The 19,197-nt window shown below is 42.4% G+C and overlaps 1 protein-coding gene across 3 annotated transcripts; it reads right to left on the bottom strand.

The window, feature by feature from the left end:
- Positions 1–914: 914 nt before the first annotated feature.
- On the bottom strand, positions 915–17,683 carry LOC117532438 (XK-related protein 6). Of its 3 annotated transcripts, none has more exons than XM_034195774.1 (5): positions 16,772–17,683; positions 11,094–11,290; positions 8,992–9,409; positions 8,315–8,865; positions 915–1,428 (listed from the first exon to the last, which is right to left on the bottom strand). In XM_034195774.1, exons 1-4 carry the CDS (start codon positions 17,353–17,355, stop codon positions 8,361–8,363), a joined length of 1,704 nt encoding a protein of 567 aa, XP_034051665.1. In that variant the 5' UTR covers positions 17,356–17,683; the 3' UTR covers positions 915–1,428; positions 8,315–8,360. The 3 variants fall into 3 exon arrangements, with proteins under 3 accessions (XP_034051665.1, XP_034051666.1, XP_034051664.1); XM_034195775.1 differs by having other exon boundaries at positions 8,577–8,865; XM_034195773.1 differs by lacking the exon at positions 915–1,428 and having other exon boundaries at positions 7,509–8,865.
- Between the last annotated feature and the right edge of the window lie 1,514 nt (positions 17,684–19,197).

The raw sequence follows: 19,197 nt of genomic DNA, 5'->3' as shown, positions 1-19,197 counted from the left end.
TTCCCCCCCTTACTTTGGTGTTCGCGGTCAAATTTGACCAGTCCTGTTTTAACTGCTATTACATTAACACAAAAACCATTAATCATCACCACATGTCATTGAACACCCTTTCAAACTGTACATATTGTATCAGACTACTGGTATACATGAAAAACTGCAGTAAATATACAAAGAATAGACACTGAACATGTATTGCGTGTGCCAGGTGTGATCCATGTGGGGGGAGGGGCACATAAGAGCGGGAAATGTATCAAATTGTTCTCTGTGTGTGTGTGTGTGTGTGTGCCAGGTGTGATTCACATGGGGGATGGGCACATAAGGGGGGAGAACACATCTAGAGTAGCCTGTGTGTGTGTGTGTGTCCTAGCATTACCATCCTTGTGGGGACCTACATCTGTTTACAGTCACGTGTGGGGACTGGCTTCCCTTATGGGGACAAAATTGAGGTCCCCATGAGGGGAGTCATTAATTTTAGGGTGAAGACTTGGTAAGGGTTAGGGTAAGGGTTAGGCATGTTATGGTTATGGTTAAGGTTAGGATAAGTGTCCAGGAAATGCATGTAAGTCAATGTAGTGTGGTGTGTGTGTGTGTGTGTGTGTGTGTGTGTGTGTGTGTGTGTGTGTGTGTGTGTGTGTGTGTGTGTGTGTGTGTGTGTGTGTGTGTGTGTGTGTGTGTGTGTGTGTGTGTGTGTGTGTGTGTGTGTGTGTGTGTGTGTGATTGTATATGTTCAAATGTCTAATGTGAAGGATATCATAATAAAGCTTTAATGCAATCGAATGTAAAACAAAAAAGTTATGATTGATGAAAGTAGTAAATCGGTCAGATTTGACCCGAAGACAACAGGAGGGTTAAAAAAAAAAAACTTGCATTAAATGTATTTAAATGGAAAGAAAAAAGCGACACACATTTGGAAAAATTAATTTATATTCCTTTATATATTTTTTTTCTCCATTGCAGTCACAACATTACAATGTAATAAAATGGTAAATATATAAAATCAAACTCAATACTGACGCATAAACATTTCTTTATCGTGTTCAAAACCAAATGAACTATACATGTATTTATATCTGTTTGTTAAAATCTGTCATTTCTATGTAGTCTGTATTATTGTAAATCTCTGTCTCTTCACAGATAAATAGACTTTGTTTTCAGGAGGTATTGTAACAAAAATAACACATTTCCTAACGCTGGCCACAGAGAGCCATTGAAAATATCATTCAACTCTTTCCCAGAATGCATTAACATGGTAAGTAGACACATAAATCACACGAGAGATGCACGCCTTGGTTTCTCTCACGTTTCTTTTGTGGTGGGTCGGAAAAGCATTCGCTGTGAATTGAGGAATCGAAGACCAGAAGATTCCTGAATGGTGTTTTTGATGAGCGGACGCAGGAGCGGTTTGAACACGGTCGGTGACAATCATTTCTACGGAGAAGACGGGAGACGTTAGCCAGACAGACGAGCTGGAATATGTGCTTATGTATTGAACTGTGAGGCATGAAGCTGCAAATATGACCATCTTACTTATTTAATCACATTTAAAGTCAGAAATGTCCATCTTAACAAATATAACTCCTTTTAATTATCTTTCGGTAAGTTAGTTGGGTTAATTTGTCTACTTTCGATATATTTGACCTACTTCCAAGTGAATAAAGGGTTAAAATGGGTGCTAAACAAAATAACAAATGGAAAGAACACCTCAGGGAATTTGGAAAATACACTTATGCACCTTAATGCCAAGATTTGGATAATCATTTTGATACCACTCTCATTAATGTACACTTAATATGAAGAGATGGTAGTTAGCTTAGCTTAGCATAATGACTGGAAGTAAACGGAAACAGCTAGCATGATGCTTTTACATTGGACAGATTTAGCTGGTTGTTTACCCTTCTCCCCCTTTTTGTGCTAAGCTAAGCTAACAAAGGTTCAGATATAACAGTGGTAAACATTATTGAGCACTTGTCTCATACACTTAAAGCACAATATAAGGAGTTAAAGTGGACATTTTTAACTTTAAATACATGTTCAAGTCTTCACCGATCCTTGTGATGATGGTCTTTCTTTGCAGAATAGTAAAAACCCCTTTTGTGTTTATCAGGAATGTAAGAGAGGAATATTACATATCTGTTTGTGCTAATCTTTTTTCTAGAGACACAGTTGTGTCTGTCTGGCCAACCACCTCCCGAAACGTCCTCTTTCCTACAGATCTAGTATCAGTGTGCTTATACTCGAGACAACACGATGGCACAGACTCCTACGAAAAACAGTTTCCAGTCGAGCCGTATTTGACTTATCTCGTCTTACATTCTGGATATTTATAAAGAACATTTACTATCAGTACATTTGAAAGAGCCATCTAACCAACTCATCGAACATAGATCCAACTGAGGAGCAACACCAGAAAAAGGTATTTACAATCAAAATGCCAACCACGAGAAATGAAAAGGTACTTTTCGCACATTGAAATCTCTAAAGCTACGTTTTTTTTTTCCTAATGAAGAACACAGTAGAAAAAGCATGACCCCAACAACATAAAAGCTCATCTTATAGATACATCCACATCTCGTTTGACCCTGCCATGTGCTTATAGTATCCACACCTGAGGGAAACCACTGAAATCCTCCCACTCTTCCCTTTTCCATGATTTTAATTGAGTCAAATGTCTTCGGAAAGGATTTCAAATGTCCTCAGATCTGGTAGAAACTGCTCTGAGATCAGTTAAAAAAAACCATGATGATAATTAAGCTCATAAGCTCTGGACCATGCAAGTAAAACTTTGGCTAAAAAACAAGCAAATGAAGCATTTCTCTCTCTCACACTCACACACACACACAGCCTAACCACAGGCCTCATATACTTCACAGACCCTGATAGTGGACGTGTTTTAGTTTAAGACCAAACTAAAATATCTTTCTGTTTTTACTTTTCACAATCAGATGCACATTCCTCTGTCGGGACGTTGCACCCAGCCTGGTTATTCCCTAAAAGTAAATTAAACTAGCCTCCCTTGGACTACATTTGACCCCAATAACAGGATAAAAAACATAAACGATGCAAGAAAACCACATAAACAAAACGTATATCACATGAATGCACATTTACACGTCTTCACCTCTTAATGGCAAACAAAAAAAGGCAGTATGAAGTAAGTACAGGCTTTACAGGATAACAGTGATGTGGTATTTGTTTGTAAAGGTTATCCAGGCCCAGCACCTTTCTGTGTGTTATGTGCATAGCTGTGGATGTGTAGCCATACATTTTCCTTACAGAGCGGGCCGTGCTAAGGCTCTGGGTTTTTTAGAGTAAAAGAGTTTCATTTGTAGCGTGCAGACTCATCTGTAGAGAGTCCATGAGTGTAGTCTGATTTAAAGACAACATAGAGATGGTGAGAAGGTAAGATACCTGCCGTTTGTTTGGGACGCTGCAGCTGAGTCTGAATGCCACACGAACACGTCGATATAAAGAAGGAACTGTAGTTTTTTTGGTTGTGTCAGACCTGATTTGTGTTAAACCTGATCTCTGACCGGCTGGAGCTCTGGGTGCAAAGAGGTCGTAGTTAGGGTCAAAAGGTCAGAAGCTGCTCAACATAAATCTCCCAGAAGCACAAACGAAGCTGGGACTTTTTCCGCTTATAGTGCCGTCAAATCTAAAACATTCATGCAAGAAATCCACAATCTGGACAGTAAAGGTTCACATATGTGTTGCCGTGCTTAAACAGTATGCTGTCCTCTTTCTATTCCTCTATACCCTTTATTTTTAAATGCACTAAAAACCAGCACCACCCTCCTGAAGTCAATGTTAAACCACGACTCAGATATCTTTAAAAATAACTCCACCTCCCGTTTCTTGTTGCAGATTTGTTCCTTTTATGTGTCGCTCTCAGAGGGTGTTGCTGCTTTTATGTACACACACTGATCTCAATTTGATAAACATATTTGGCTAAATTCATCATGTGACCACACCAATACAAAAACCATCCTTACTCAATAGCACCATATGAATATTGTTCCCAAATTATAAAGGGGTGAGGGATTAGTGGACATTAGTGTGTGTGTGGAAGCAGTGAGGTAGGGACACATCCCTTGTAACTGACTCCCTGCTGTAGAGGAAAACCCTGTGTGTGTGTGTGTGTGTGTGTGTGTGTGTGTGTGTGTGTGTGTGTGTGTGTGTGTGTGTGTGTGTGTGTGTGTGTGTGTGTGTGTGTGTGTGTGTGTGTGTGTGTGTGTGTGTGTGTGTGTGTGTGTGTGTGTGTGTGTGTGTGTGTGTGTGTGTGTATGTGTGTACACTAAGCACATCTCCTTGCGTCAGAGACTTGCATAGCTGCAGGACAGGAAGAGCAGTTGTCCGTTTGGCGGAGCCTTGGCCGACAACTGAAGGCAGTACTCGAGTTGCACCATAAATTCAAAGGGACAATCTGCCCTTATTGCACCATTAGTACGTGTGTGTGTGTGTGTGTGTTATATTTGCACCATATGAAGTGGGATTAGCAGCCAATTGACTCTGTAGCTCGAGTGTGTTGCACCATATGACCACTGCGGTTAATACTGCGCATTGCACATACTGAATCTAGCTTGCAGCAAATAAACTGATTTGTTTCGTTTTTTTTTTTTATTGGCTAGCACCACGGAAAAGTAGCGTAAGCTCATTGTCCATTCACAAACTTTATGGGATACGTCAACATTTTCAGGGTCCTTTTTTCAGCATTTAACTGCAAGAAGTTGTTGTCTTGACATTTTCTGTTCTGTTTAGGTTCCTAATGTCTTTTTCTCTTTTTAATGACGGTCACAAGAGGATTGAGAGATGTTTTCATATGGAAGAATACTTGACTTATAATAGACACTATTCATGGTTCTGTTGCATGCATTTTAAACTGTCCATCGAGTCTGATGTTATCGGTGCATTGTGATACTTGCTAACTGCTGGCCATTTGTCTAGAACAGTGCTTCTCAAAGTGTGTGAGCGCCCCCTAGTGGTCCGTGAGTATATTGGTAACATTTCACATTTGAAATAAATAAATACATTTCAGTTTTACGCACTCTCGCGGGAATATCTCCGCAATGGAGCGAGGTTAAGTTTCACTTTCGATTGCATGATATAGCCCAGCGCAACACCTTCATTACACATGTTCCCACATGTTTGTACCATTTTCAGGCGATTTGTAATCTGTTCTAGAAAAACGATGTGTTTTTTGATATTTGTGGAGTTAAGTGGTCCTTGGAATGAAAACATTTGAGAAACACTGGTCTAGAAGCTGTTCTGTTTAGGTTCCCAATGTCTTTTTCTCTTTTTAATGACGGTCACAAGAGGATTGAGATATGTTTTCATATGGAAGAATACTTGACTTATAATAGACACTATTCATGGTTCTGTTGCATGCATTTTAAACTGTCCATCGAGTCTGATTATGTTATCGGTGCATTGTGATACTTGCTAACTGCTGGCCATTTGTCTAGAAGCTGCAGCTGATACTGGACTTTGGATTTCCTTTGGATGTGTTTTCCTGTTTCGATGGCCTTGGCAGTTTTGACCCTACCTGTGTGTAAGTATTTGCAATTGTTATGTGGCTTTATAAATTGTTCTGTCAAGCAACTACTACGTTTTTGGAAGTCGTTTTTTTAACCTTCATTTTCTAGTTTTTTGGAAAGACAGAAGAGATTAAAGCTGCCTTCAAAAATGTTGACGTTCCCCTTTTAACTCTCCTTTACACTATCGCTTTCACCTGCTTGATCCTCAGCTTTAATAAGAAGCATGTGTGTGTTCATATTTTCTCACCGCAGCATGTGAAATATCTCATGGCTGGGTTTCACCTGCTCTACCTCCACCATGGGACTATGGGTGTAAAAACACCTTTCCGCCCGCCTGAAGACGTGCGACTTCAGGATCAACCTCTCTGCTGATAACTGATATATCTCGGCTCATTTGTTGTCGCCTGCCAATGTAACAGCTTGGATTACAGGGATAAACAAATGGAAAAACTCAATAATGAGCCATGCATCACAGCTCAGCCGTGGGTGGCTTTGGAGGAGTAGATTTTTGGACTTGTTACAGAGGCAAGTCATCGAGAGGGCTGTGACTATTAAAGCCCAAAAACTGTTTTATATCAGCTTCAGACGCGGCACCCTGTTAGCGTGGGACCAGCATGATAGAGACATCACGGAGAAATGTATATCACAAAGATTTAGTCTTGCATTTGTACATTTCCTATTTTTTTTCTAACCTCCAAGCACAGCAGGAAGATGGAGATAAGTTCCCTCCTGTATTCGGTGATGTTTATGATACAACCACACCATAGTAAGACTGAAAACATCAGCAGGCAGTAACACTTATTCCACGCACACGGGATGACGATGCCGCTGTGTTGTGGTTGGAAAGAGATTGGCACATTGACTAGTGTACATGTTTAGCAATAAGACCTGTAGCATTAGCATCATCTGTTCTCTCTAGCTCCGTGCTAACCCTTTAGCACACAGGGTGTTGAGAGAGTCAAATATCTCATCTATCGAACCATGTAGCCAATGCAGTGTACTTTGTATTTCAGGCAGGAAACCACTTGTTCTTTATCGATACTGTCATTGTTTTGAGTTGCGTGTAATTGAGCTATGGCAGCCTTTAAGCAACAGGATTATACTTTTTCTCTTATGGCGCGTTTCCACTGCAGGCCTCGCTCGGCCTCGCTCGGTTTGGTTAGGCCTTATTAGGCCCGGCTCACTTTAATGCTGCGCTTCCATTACAGTTTAGGAACTGGGGTAGTTACTATAGTAACGCAGTGTAGGCGGAGCCGTGACGTCATCTTCAATGAGCGCCCCAGAAAAACAACACAGCCGTTAGCTGTTAGCACTCAGAGCTCACAGCTCTTCATATCTGTTCAGAAACTAGACAACAGTTAAACAAGTACAAACCACAGACTGCCTGTGTCATGGTGAATACAGTCGCTGGTTTATTTATGTCTGTATAGGCCGTTGTTGTGAGTGTGGACGGTCGGAGCATATATAACGTTAGTCGATCTCCATTCAGAAAACACGCATTTTAAAAGGGTTGTTCGCCTGCCGTCTGTCTGCAGACTTGTCAAAGCATTAATTCATGGTTTTTACTAACCGGTATCAGTATGTTGTTACTTCGGCATCATTTTGAAACGTGTATTACAATTAAATCACAGTCAAATATGTTCATGTTGTTGTAGTTGTAGCCCCCTTGCCAGCGATTCTCTCTCTAGTTTAGCATACTCAGCCCGACTCAGCCTGGTTGTTCCTGGCCCTAGAACCACGATTTTATGGGGCCAGAAAAACTGTGAATTAGGACCCGCTAGCCGGTACTAGGGATGCCAGTGATTATTCGATTATTCGAATATTCGTTACAGTCTCCATAATCGAATATTATTTTTAAAAATCGATTTTATTTATATATTTTTATTATTATTTTTTTTTTTTTTTTGGCTTAGTTTCAACCAAAATATAGACTAATGCTAATAATACTAATAGTATTAATAATTGTAAATGGCCATTGGTCACACCACCAGTTTGCTTAACTGTAAACTTGGAGGAAGCCTGCGTGCAGAGCAGACTCGTCGGTCGAATAATCGATTATTATTCACCAGGGCTGCCGAATAATCGATTTTGATCATGGTCAGTTTCTGGCAACCCTAGCCGGTACTAGGCCAAGTGGAAACGCAACCAAAAACGGGCCCCGCACGGCTCGGCACGCTTAAAGCGAGCTACCCGCTGCAGTGGAAACGCGCCATAAGAGCTATTTAGTCAAATTTTGAGCTGCTTCAACTTCTCATATTCTCATTTTTAGTGTCGCTTAAGTGTTAGCATCATTTTAGGAGAGGAATTACTACGTTTTCCCAAAATGTGTCACTATTCTCTGAGCCCATGTTTAAATGCCAATTCCCGCTCTTTCTCCATCTTTCCCATCATGCTCTGCTACTTAACCAACCCCAATGCGTCCCGCGGTACATAGAAAACATCCCGATCTTCACATCGAAAATATATACACTACCTTTTGACGAGACTAAGAACATGTTCAGACTCTTTGTATTCTCCTGAAACCCGAGAAAGTGTGAGCGACGCAACGTAAACGGCATGAAAGGGTGAAACTGCGCTCATTTTTTAAAACTTCTTGTCGTTTTTTGATCACAGCGGAGAGAGCGAACGCGTGATACTAAACCAACGAGATGGACAGTGATTAGAGGGGAATAGAGACAGGAAGAGATGGACTCGCGCTGAAGCAGATCGCTGAGTCATGGCCGTGGGGAATGTGTTCGTGTGTGTGCATAAAAGTGTGATTGCTTTTGTGTTTGTGTGCTTACATCGTGCGTGCCTCTAAATCTCAACACCCACATGTCTTTTGATGTGTTAGAAGGAGGACTCGTACTGCAACAGTTCGTACATTAAGGGTCCGTCTCGGTATCGGATGCCCACTGCGGCCGGCGTGATGTACTGCAGGATGTTTATAGTCCTCCTCAGGCGCCTGTCTACGTAGTGAGCGTCCCACGCTGGGTAACGCTTCCTCGGCATGTCGATCTTTATCAGCGGGCCCTCTGGTTTGGAGGTGATGGGCGCCGATCTCACCTGGAAGACGGGAAGACACGACTCGGCCACTTCCTCTTCCGTGTCGGACTTGGTCATGTGAGCTGGGGTGGGCGGGGCGGTGGGAGGAGCTGATGGAGGCAAAGGGAGACCCCAGAGAAGCTGAGCGCAGCAGGAAGAGGCGGGACTCGGGTGGTGATGAGCGGTGGCCGGGTGCAGGAAGCCGTAGTAAAGCAGCATGACCAGGACACCACCAGCGAAGGTCAGGTAGACGCCGCACAACGCTGGGACCGCGTAGGAGTCGGTCAGCGCCGGGTCTCTGTAGGCGTACCTGAAGGATCAGAGCGACAACACTTCAGAGACATGTTTTGTATATATCTGAGACCTGTGATATATTGATGAAAAACAGTAGGGGAGCTTTAATGCAAAAAAGTACATAGGATCGGCTCTGACTCACCACAGCCCTGTGAGGATGGTGTTTTCTAACAGCACCACAATGTAGTACGTCACCATCCTGTGCCGAGTGCGTCCTTCCTTCACGTTGAACCAGCAGAAGATGTACACGATGCCCACCACCATGTTGAACAGCACCTCCTCCCACTTGGACATGCAGAAGTCGGTGCCTCCGTGCACCACCCAGAAGGCCATGGCGCACCAGTGCACCACCACGAAGATGCCGAAGTAGATGTGGAAGAGGGAGGCGAAGAGGGCGAGCGAGAGGACGCGAGACGAGATGGTGAAGAGGCGCCAGAAGAGGTGCAGGAGGGCGCCGCGATAACTCATGGAGCGCTGATCATCACGAGAGTCTCTCAGCAGCTTGTGGTAGGAGGCGAGGACCCAGGCCAGAGAGAGGAGGGAGCCCAGGGAGGAGATGCCTGCAGGGGGAAGAGGAGGATATTTGTCTCAATCAGAACCAAAGCTATTTGAATATGTTAGTAGCCATTTCACAGGCTAATCAACGATGGGCTTTTCAGTAGCTCTAATGCACAGGAACATCATTATTACGTTAGGGCTACTGTGTCTAACTTTGAGGTGCTTTAACTTCTCATATTGCATTTTAGAGTATGCTCACTCTCCCCTCACATAGTAAATGGAAAATACTTGGCTGAGAGATAAATGAGAGGATTAACACTCCTTTGTTTCCCCCCAGCTTTCGGTTGTTATGCAAAGCAAAACTAATCAACTCCATATTTATTGATGTTAAATAGTCCTCTTAATTAGTATAGCACTTTTTGAAACACAGCATGCTTTACAGAACTGGATGCGACAGTATTCAGTCAGAAAGAAACCTAAAATTACCAGAAAACTAAAAACCGATTTACTGAAAAAAAGGCTTTTCTGTAAATACATATTTTAGGGAGTGATATCAAAAGAAGCGGCTGTGTTTTGACTTGATGCCAAAACCCTCTCTGTCTCCATCTTTCCCATCATGCTGACGTGTTGTGTGTATTCGGGCGCATCTCGAAATAAATAGTGTGTGACAAGACATGTGGTAACGAAGCCTTATAATATGACATAGACGGGTTATTTGTATCGCATGCATGCACCCCCTGTACTTGTTACATATTTGCATGAAGCTGTCCCTCAAGTCCAGATCGATGAATATGACTAACACCACGGATGACTAATCTCCTGGAGGATGAATAAGGAGGAGGCTGGCACACCTATGATTGTGCTTTTCTGTCTAGAACAGCCCCATCTGCAGCCACACGTTACCGAGCATGACTTGTGCAAAGTGCTAATTACTGTTTGTGCAGCTGTTGATTTGGATGTGCTTTGTGTGCTGCACAAGTACCTGGTGTTTAATCAATTTCATTTAATACACAATGAATGTATATATAATATCCTGCTTGTATTTTGTTACTGCAACTTTCCAAATACTCTCTCGCTAATCATCCAAACTGATTAAAACTCTCAAAAAGGCACTAAAACATACTTGTTTTTACATTTTAAGAAACAAGGACAGTAATCATCCTTATAGTGAAAATAAAACAATGTATCCCAAATCATAGGGTATAAATAAAATAAATAAATAAATAAATAAAATATTTAAATGCATAAAATAAAAAATTAATAATAATAAAAAATAAATAAATAAAATATTTAAATGGATAAATTAAAAATTAATAAATAAAATATTTAAATGCATAAAATAAAAAATAAATAATAATAAAAAATGTATAAAAAATAAATAAATAAAATATTTAAATGCATAAATAAAAAATAGCAACATTTTTTTGTGTTACTGTAAATGTATATTTTCCACTTCTTTTATGCTAAATTATTTCTATTTGAGACGTTTACATATTGGATTGTTTATTTCAAGCCTTTTAATTCCTCCAATGCCTTTTTTATGCTGCTGCAACGCAAACATTGGGATCAATAAAGTACTTCTTATCTTAATGTGGGAGTTATCTCGTTGCACTGTCATCGCTCCTACCTCTGCTTTTACCACTCTTATTTATGTGTGTCTACTGCAGTGAAAGTAGCCAAAGACATTTCGTTGTACTTTGTATGATGACATTAATGATATTGTATTGTAACGCGCGCTCCACCCACACTGCAGCGTCTCGGCCCGGTTCTCCTGGATCATGATGCAGAGCTGCAGAACCAGCTGAGGCGCTGACTCCAGGAAGGTCTCCAGCAGCCGCAGCATGTTGACGTCGGCGTACTCGAACATCATCGCCCAGTACCAGCGCCGCTGATGCTCCTTCTGCCGCCGCGACATGATGCCCAGGTACAGCGTCCGGATGTACCTGCACAGGTGAGAGCACACATTCAAGCTTAACATGCCATTTCTCTCATTGTTTTCTGTCACACAATTATTTTCATTTTTGATTAATTTGCGAGGTTTCTATTCGAGAGGTTTTTGTCTAAAGTCGATGCCTTTAAATGTATTGTTTTGTCTAAACCCCAAACCATTCTCTTTTATATGATATACAGAAAAGCAGTAAATCTCCACATTTCATTTTCAACGATTTCTAGATAGTCAAAATTGTCCGCAATTTATTTTTCTATTGTTGCATCTCTTACTAATGTTCTCATTAATCCTTTACAAAAGACTTGATACACTTCATCTGATACCAAATTAGATTCAAAACAATGAGTTGATTCATCCAATAGACCAGTGGTTCCCAACCTGGGGGGCGCGCAGGGGGGGGGGGGGCCAGGCCTCAGATTATTTGAGGCCAAATATCATATTTAGACTTTTTTTTTTTTACATATAATTGTAACGCAATACATGATTGTCACTAAAAGCCTTGTCTCTACATTACAATAAAATATAAAAAATAATTGATCAATTAATTTTAATTAAAATTCAAGTTAGTATTAAAGGCATAAAAAGACAGAAATGTATAATTATTTCTATAGAAATGTTTCTTCTGCCGTAAAGTGTCCAAACCGGGCTTTTCTGGATAAGCGCATTTTTAAAACACAGTCATTGTCCATGCCGGCTTTCAGTTGGATTATTTGTCAGTTGCTCCGATCAGATCGGTCTCCTCCATTTTGTAGATTATTTACGACTTTTGAATCCACATAAACACATCGGCAAAATCCGGCTTACTTTGAGCGTGTGTTTTAAACAGTTTAATCCCTTTGTGAATTGTTTCCACTTCCACGCCGTCCTTTAATTTCTTCATTCAGCGGGAATCCAAATGAATGAATCCTGAGTCCAATAACCATCAAAGTCACTCCAATAGTGCTCCTTGACTACGCTTTCATCCTCCTTTAACACAATACTTCACATTCATCCAGTTTGTGACAGTAGTTGCAGCATTTTGAGACTTTGAAACTCTAATTACCGCTGTTCCAACAGGAGTCATTTGGGGGGGCTCTTGGGAGAAAAGGTTGGGAACCCCTGCAATAGACGATCAATTGAAAAATGTGTCTGCTACTTCTTTGATAATCTATTGTTTCTAGTAATTTTCTCATACACAAATACGAATCATTTGCTTTTGTTTATCACATTCAACATTGCCCTGTAAATTGGTGCGTCTGGTATGTCTGCTGGATAAGAAAAGCTATTTGAATACGCTATTATATAAATACAACAGAATGTCCTTCTTCGTGGACAAACAGACGTAACACATACATACTGAGTGTGCTTCTAGATGTGAGAGATAACAGGACATGTGGGTGGCATGTAGGCAGGGGTTTCAATACATGCCTGAGGGCACTTACAGAGTGTGTGTGTGTAATAGTAAGCACTCCTGCTGCCTCCCTGTGAGTGCATTACTACAGTACTACGTGCAAGGTGTCATCGCGTGTGTGCATGTGCTCCTGCATTATGCACGACTCTGCATGTACGTGAAACACACAAGCTTAATTCACAAAACATAAATAATGCACCGTCCATAGGAAATGCAGACATTTGCATGCACAGCTCTCACATCAGTCTTCATGTGATGCAGCGAGGGGAGAGAGGAGAGCTCTGATAGACACGGGGGCGATGTGAAAGCGTCACCAAAATAATTGAGAATACAAATAATTCAAGGGACTTTCAGTCGGTAGATGTTTGATCTTGTTCTGTATTTACTTTAATATTGTTGTTGTGTTTTCTGTAAAGCATTTTAAAGTGTATTATTATATATTATTATGTACTATCTCGCTAATCATGAAAATACGATTAAAACTCTCAAAAAGGCACTAAAATATACTTATTTTTTACATTTTAAGAAACAAATATCTTATTGAATCACTTAGTAATCATCCTTATAGTGAAAATACATTTGTTTTTAAAGAAGGTCATCCCAAATCATAGGGTGATGCATAAATCGAAAATAGCAACATCTTATATCCTTTAAATAAGGCTCTATTTTTCACTTCTCTACCACGATAGACACCATTATCCCTATAATACAAATTCTCCAGTATCATCTGATCATGGTGTGCTAAAAGATACTTGTCCTATCCCTACTTTGAACTACCTGAAGTGTGATTAAACACCTGGGTAAAGCTCTTGAACTCACCACAGAAAACCCCTCCCTTGCTATCACATTGCCTATCTGCACACAGAGGACACTCATAGCAACATTCACCTTGCTTTCCTTATCACAAGGTCAAGTGTCGGACTAGCATTGCTCAAATCCAGGAGCTAAGTGGCTCTGAGGAAAGACTCAGCAGATGTGGAGCAACAGTCCACCCTTCAGATTGTCTTTCTGCTTTTCTCTGGAGCACATTTGCAACTCGAGTGTGTGGGCGGATTAATGCGGAGGCCGGAGAAGTGCAGGCACGTAGGCTACCAATCACAAGAGGCTTATTAACGATCGAGTGGCTCAGTGAAGAAAGTTTCTGCTGTCTAAAAACTCTTCATCCTTCACATAGCTACTTTAGACTTCAATCTTATTCCTCGTGTTGCTTTAACGCTTGCATTTCCACAGGAACATCAATACGAAGCATCTCATCTTGTCTCATCGTATCTATCTTGTGTGGTTCTTTTTGTGCATGGCTTCGTCGTTGAAATCAACTAACGAAGAAATCAACAAAAACATTCTTCGGTTGATGTAGCCCTAGTTTTCTAACTGGATTTTTACGTAGGTGTTTCCATATGTTCAAGGTTCTTTATTGTCAAACTAACATAGCTACAGGGTAACTATGTCGTGTTAGGTCACAGGCTTCTCCAACAATGCAACACAATAATACAGATAAGCAGACAATATGAAAGTATACTATTTTAAAAGTAATACAAATGAAAAATAGTTCTAAAAAAAGTGAGAAAGTAGAATAGTGCAATACGAGTCTATATACAAGTTATTGGAATGATATAATAGATAAATAATGACTAAGCAGCAGATGAATGTTGTGAAATTGTTTCAGTTGTTTAACAGTCGGGGTGAAGCTGGCTCTGTGTCTGGTGGTATTAGTCCGGTTGCTGCGGTAACGCCTGCCAGGGTCGTTCCTCTTGTTCGGACATGTTGTTGAATTACCACTTAAGAGGGAAAGTTATCCGCCCTTGACTCCTTTGTTTTGACTCCCAGGGGTTTTTATTATCCTATTCTTCATATGTGTATGCCTCTAAACAAACCATTTCAAGCCAAATTAATGGATTATGTCGCCTGAAAATAAGTTACAAACACCAAAATGTGTCCTTGACTCAAGAACAATGACGGATAAATAACCAGGATAAACAAATCAGCTCGTTAAAAAAATCTGTAAACAGGAAGTCCTTGTTTTCAAATTCAGATGAAGGCGTTACTGTGGTGACCCTGACAGACACGTAATGTCTTTACATGGAGGGATGTGTTTTCAAACCATATGTAACGAATACAGTAGATCTTCCACTCGCTCTCTTCTCCTCCCCTCCCCCAGTTTACCCATTGTGAATGTGCAACCTCCCTCTCCATCCCCTCCTCCTCTCCTCGATCTGTCTCAATCCGGCCGTACCATTTCCTCAGCTGCAAACATCCCCACTCCCTCCTCCTTCTCCTTCATCCTCCTTCTCCTCTTCCTCCAGGCGGGAGAGTCAATTTTTCAGCACGGGGGGGGGGGGCAATAACTGGGTGGGGTGCATGGAGTTAGAGGAGAGAATTGTTTTGGTTTTAACCCTACAACCACAGAGCGGTCGAGTAGCACAGCAGGATGTAAACACACACACACACACACACACACACACACACACACACACACACACACACACACACACACACACACACACACACACACACACACACACACACACACACACACACACACACACACACACACACACACACACACACACACACACACACACTTTACTCTCCCTACTGCCCGCCCAGAGGGAAGTGGACACCATTAAGGAGTCTTCTTGGAGAAAGAGCGATGATGTGGAGAGAGAGTGAACACTGGAGCGATCGAGCTGCAACTAATGATCATTTTGTATTGCCGGTTGTTTCTCTATTATTTGTTCTGTCCATACAGTTTAGAAAATAGTGTAAGCATGTGGATCAGGGTTACAAAAAACCCCAAGATGACGTCTTTAAATTAAAGCTATAAGAGCATTTAACCGATAGTAGGGATAGAAATATATGTGTATACGAGCAAAATAGTCCATGTGTGTTTCTGTGTTCTCCCGCCAGAGCTTTTAGCAAAACAATTAGCACCTACCCTTGTCCAAGTGTGTGTGTGTGTGTGTGTGTGTGTATATGTGTGTGTGCGTGTTTGATTGTGTGTGTATGCGTGAGAGATATATCGATGAGTTGCAAAAAGGGCAGATGCTTTCCCTCTTTATACTCTCCATGCATGCTGACACTCATGGGAAGGGCTGTTACACCGCTTTCCCACGTGACACACACACACACACACACACACACACACACACACACACACACACACACACAGCCCTGATTTCCCTGTTCTTTATCCAAAGAGTATAGAAGACCTAGGTGCTGGAATGCCTTCAGCACCACATCCAGCCCCTACTGTACATCTCACTGTTAATTGGACATCTATTAGCTGTAGTTGCATATGTAAAGGCTTACTGTAGTTTTACAGGAGACAGTGTCAGTGACTTTTCATAAGGTGACCCAAAAAAGAAAAAGAAGCACTCCCTTCCTTCCTGACTGTCTCTCCTAATTTCTGTCTGTCATGCCCAGATAATAGCTGAAGTACCGAGGAGGTCACATGGTTTCTCCTCCTCTCCTCCTTCAGACTGAAGCACGCCTCACTTTCTCGAGAAGACAACCCACTCTAACCAGAGAGAAGTACTCATATCGTAAAAGTAGAAGTACCAGAGTGTAGGAATACTCTGTAGTAAAAGTCCTGCATTCAAAATATAGTTAAAGTACCAAAAGGGAAAGTGGTCCATTTCAGAATAATATATATAATATGTTTTATAATGATTGATCATGAAAGTGTTCTCAAAGCTGGTGAAGGTGCAGCTAGTTTGAATGGCTTTGTATACTGCAGGGTAGCTGGTGGATTTACTCCAGGTGGAACTAAAGTCTGATTCAACACTTGATTATATTTCACATCATTCATCCAAGTTTAATTAAAGGCATCAAATAAATGTAGTGGAGTAAAAGTACACTATTGAGTTCTGAATTGTAGAGGAGTAGAAGTAGCAAAACATTGAAATGGTCAAGGTAAGTAAGTATAAGTACGTCACATTTTACTTAAGTACAGTACTTGAGTATCTACTTAGTTACTTTAGACCACTGACTCTAACCATGATCATCATCAAGTGTGTGAGGGGAACAAGAGTGTGTGTGAGTAAGGGATAGGGGGGGTTACAGGTTAGGAGCAGGTGTGTGTTTTACCTCCACACTTGTCCCAGCTGGAGGATGTGTATGGTGGCTTGCCACAGCCAAATGGTGGCCAGCTGCAGGCGGTCCTTCCCGGGATAAAGGCACCCCAAAGCCACCGCGCCCCTCTTGGTCAGCCCCTCCACCTCACCGAGCCCCCCTCCCGTGTAGTCCTGCACGAACCATCTGAAACTCAGAATCTGGACCAGCACGGAGGGGACCAGCACGAAGAAGAGCGTGAGGCCGAACCAGAGGTAGTCCTGCCTCTGGTAGTACTCCATGGCGAGGCACAAGTCCGTGCCCACGTCCCAGAAGAAGACCAGGAGGGCCAGGATGATCCAGAGGCAGTCCACCCACAGCTGCTCCCTGGGGGGACAGTGGGTCTCGCGGATTCCGACCCCCCCTGGAGCCTGGCCGACGAGGGTCCCGAGGCACGCGGATCGGCAGCCCCAGTAGCACGCGGAGGAGCGGCAGCACATGCAGATGTGAATGGCTGCGGAGTCCAGGTTATCTTCCGCGTCCATGTCGTACAGCTGCGCGAAGCCGCCGCTCCCGCCGCATGCGGCTCCGGCTTTTCCGCCGTCCGACTCCGCGGCCATGTCCCTCTTCCGGCCCTCCTGCGAAATGCACGACAACCGCCCCGTGGTGAGCAGCGAAGGAACACGTTGCGGTCCACCACCAGCAGCATCATCCCTGCTGCATCATCCCGTCCTGCGCGCGGTCATCTATGGCGACGGTGGTGGGCTATGACGTCATGCATCTCCCACTGTGTTTTTTCAGGCGTGTGTGTTTGCGTGCTCCAAAACTCCCAAACTACGTCTAATATAAAGCTTTCCCTGGTTCATATCATCGTTCTCAGGCTGCAGGTCCCGGGTTTCCGCTCCTCTCCTTTCCGCAGGTCCGCTCCTCTGCAGCTCCCCCTCTCTCTCTCTCTCTCTCTCTCTCTCTCTCTCTCCTCCTCACTTTCTCTCTCTCTCACTCCGCCCTCTACCGGATAACAAGCTCAACCCCGTAATCACATCTGCACGCGGGCATGCGCACGTGAACACGCATGAAAACATTAAGGGGATCTTGTACTTATTTGAGGTACTTTTAAGAGGCCATTTTATGCTACTTTTATACTTCTACTCCACTACATTTAAAAGGGAATAATGTCATTTTACTCCACTACATTTATTTAGCAGCTGTAGCTACTTTTACCCTAATGCATTTCTAAAAATGTAACTAGTGGCTTCAAGCCAAAGAGATGCAATTTTCCTGCATAATTACTACTTTACTCATTAGACTTTAAGTACCATTTTCTGATAATACTTATATAAGTAAGATTTGAATGCAGGACTTTTAATTTGACAGTTTTAAAGTATTTTGACAATAATTTAGTGGTACTTTTACTCAAGTAAAGCATCTGAATACTTCTTTCAACACGGTTACTAATTACCTAATCCAATAATCGTTTTTCCGTAACTGTGAGGGAATACAGGTACCTTTTTTAAATCAATAATCCCATTACATGTAATCTGTTACTCCCCAAGCCTGAGAAACAGGATGATTGTTTTCTGAATGAAATCAGCTGTTTCCACTAGAAGAGAAGGAGGAACAATTAGATTTCCACTGTGTGACATTCGTCTCTCCATCAATCATCTCTCTCTCTCTCTCTCTCTCTCTCTCTCTCTCTCTCTCTCTCTCTCTCTCTCTCTCTCTCTCTCTCTCTCTCTCTCTCTGCACTTCCCAAACTCTCCCTTTCTTCCACACAATGTCCATCCACCCTCCATCGTTCCCTCCAGTGGGCCGACTGCCATGTGGCTCTGCCAGCTTAATCAGCCGGAACATGTGTGTGTGTGTGTGTGTGTGTGTGTGTGTGTGTGTGTGTATGTACGTGTGTGTGTGTGTGTGTGTGTGTGTGTGTGTGTGTGTGTGTGTGTGTGTGTGTGTGTGTGTGTGTGTGTGTGTGTGTGTGTGTGTGTGTGTGTGTGTGTGTGTGTGTGTGTGTGTGTGTGTGTGTGTGTGTGTGTGTGTGTGTGTGTGAGAGAGGAAGCTGGAAAGCTGAGAGGCCGTAGATGGTGAAGAGGGATGGATTTAGGAATTAGAGACGGGATGAAAGGGGTGTATGCGAGCGTCGGAGAAAAGATGATTCACTGCTCCCAGGGGTGAGGAGATTGACAGGTAGAATGAAACACAGAGGATGACTGGGAGGTTTAGGGAAGAAAAGGGCGTGACGGAAATAAAAGAGGGCCAAAAGGCACACATTTGAGGGATGGAGCTCCAAACAGGAGAGAGAGATGATTTACTGTAGGATCAGGGACGGGCTGTCATGAAGGGAAGCATACAGGCGACGGGGAAGACAGAAGAGGAATGGGTAGATTTTGCCGTTTTAAGGAGAAGGAAGTCCTTCTAGCTGACCAAATAAGGATTTCTTTTTAGATGATGAAGCTCAGGAAGGG

Source organism: Gymnodraco acuticeps, unplaced genomic scaffold, assembly GCF_902827175.1.
Source record: "Gymnodraco acuticeps unplaced genomic scaffold, fGymAcu1.1, whole genome shotgun sequence".
Lineage (NCBI taxonomy): Eukaryota > Metazoa > Chordata > Actinopteri > Perciformes > Bathydraconidae > Gymnodraco > Gymnodraco acuticeps.
The sequence above is the reverse complement of the archived record's forward strand: the minus strand, read 5'-3'. Positions and strand labels throughout refer to the sequence as shown.

What these genes read in the sequence shown, in the direction of transcription:
- LOC117532438 (XM_034195774.1), bottom strand. Translation starts at nt 17,355, where the DNA reads ATGGCCGCGGAGTCGGACGGCGGAAAAGCCGGAGCCGCATGCGGCGGG. An exon ending in CAGCTGGGACAAGTGTGGAG is followed by an intron (nt 11,291 to 16,771) that starts GTAAAACACACA and finishes TCACCTGTGCAG; the next exon opens with GTACATCCGGACGCTGTACC. An exon ending in CCGGGCCGAGACGCTGCAGT is followed by an intron (nt 9,410 to 11,093) that starts GTGGGTGGAGCG and finishes TTCCCCCTGCAG; the next exon opens with GCATCTCCTCCCTGGGCTCC.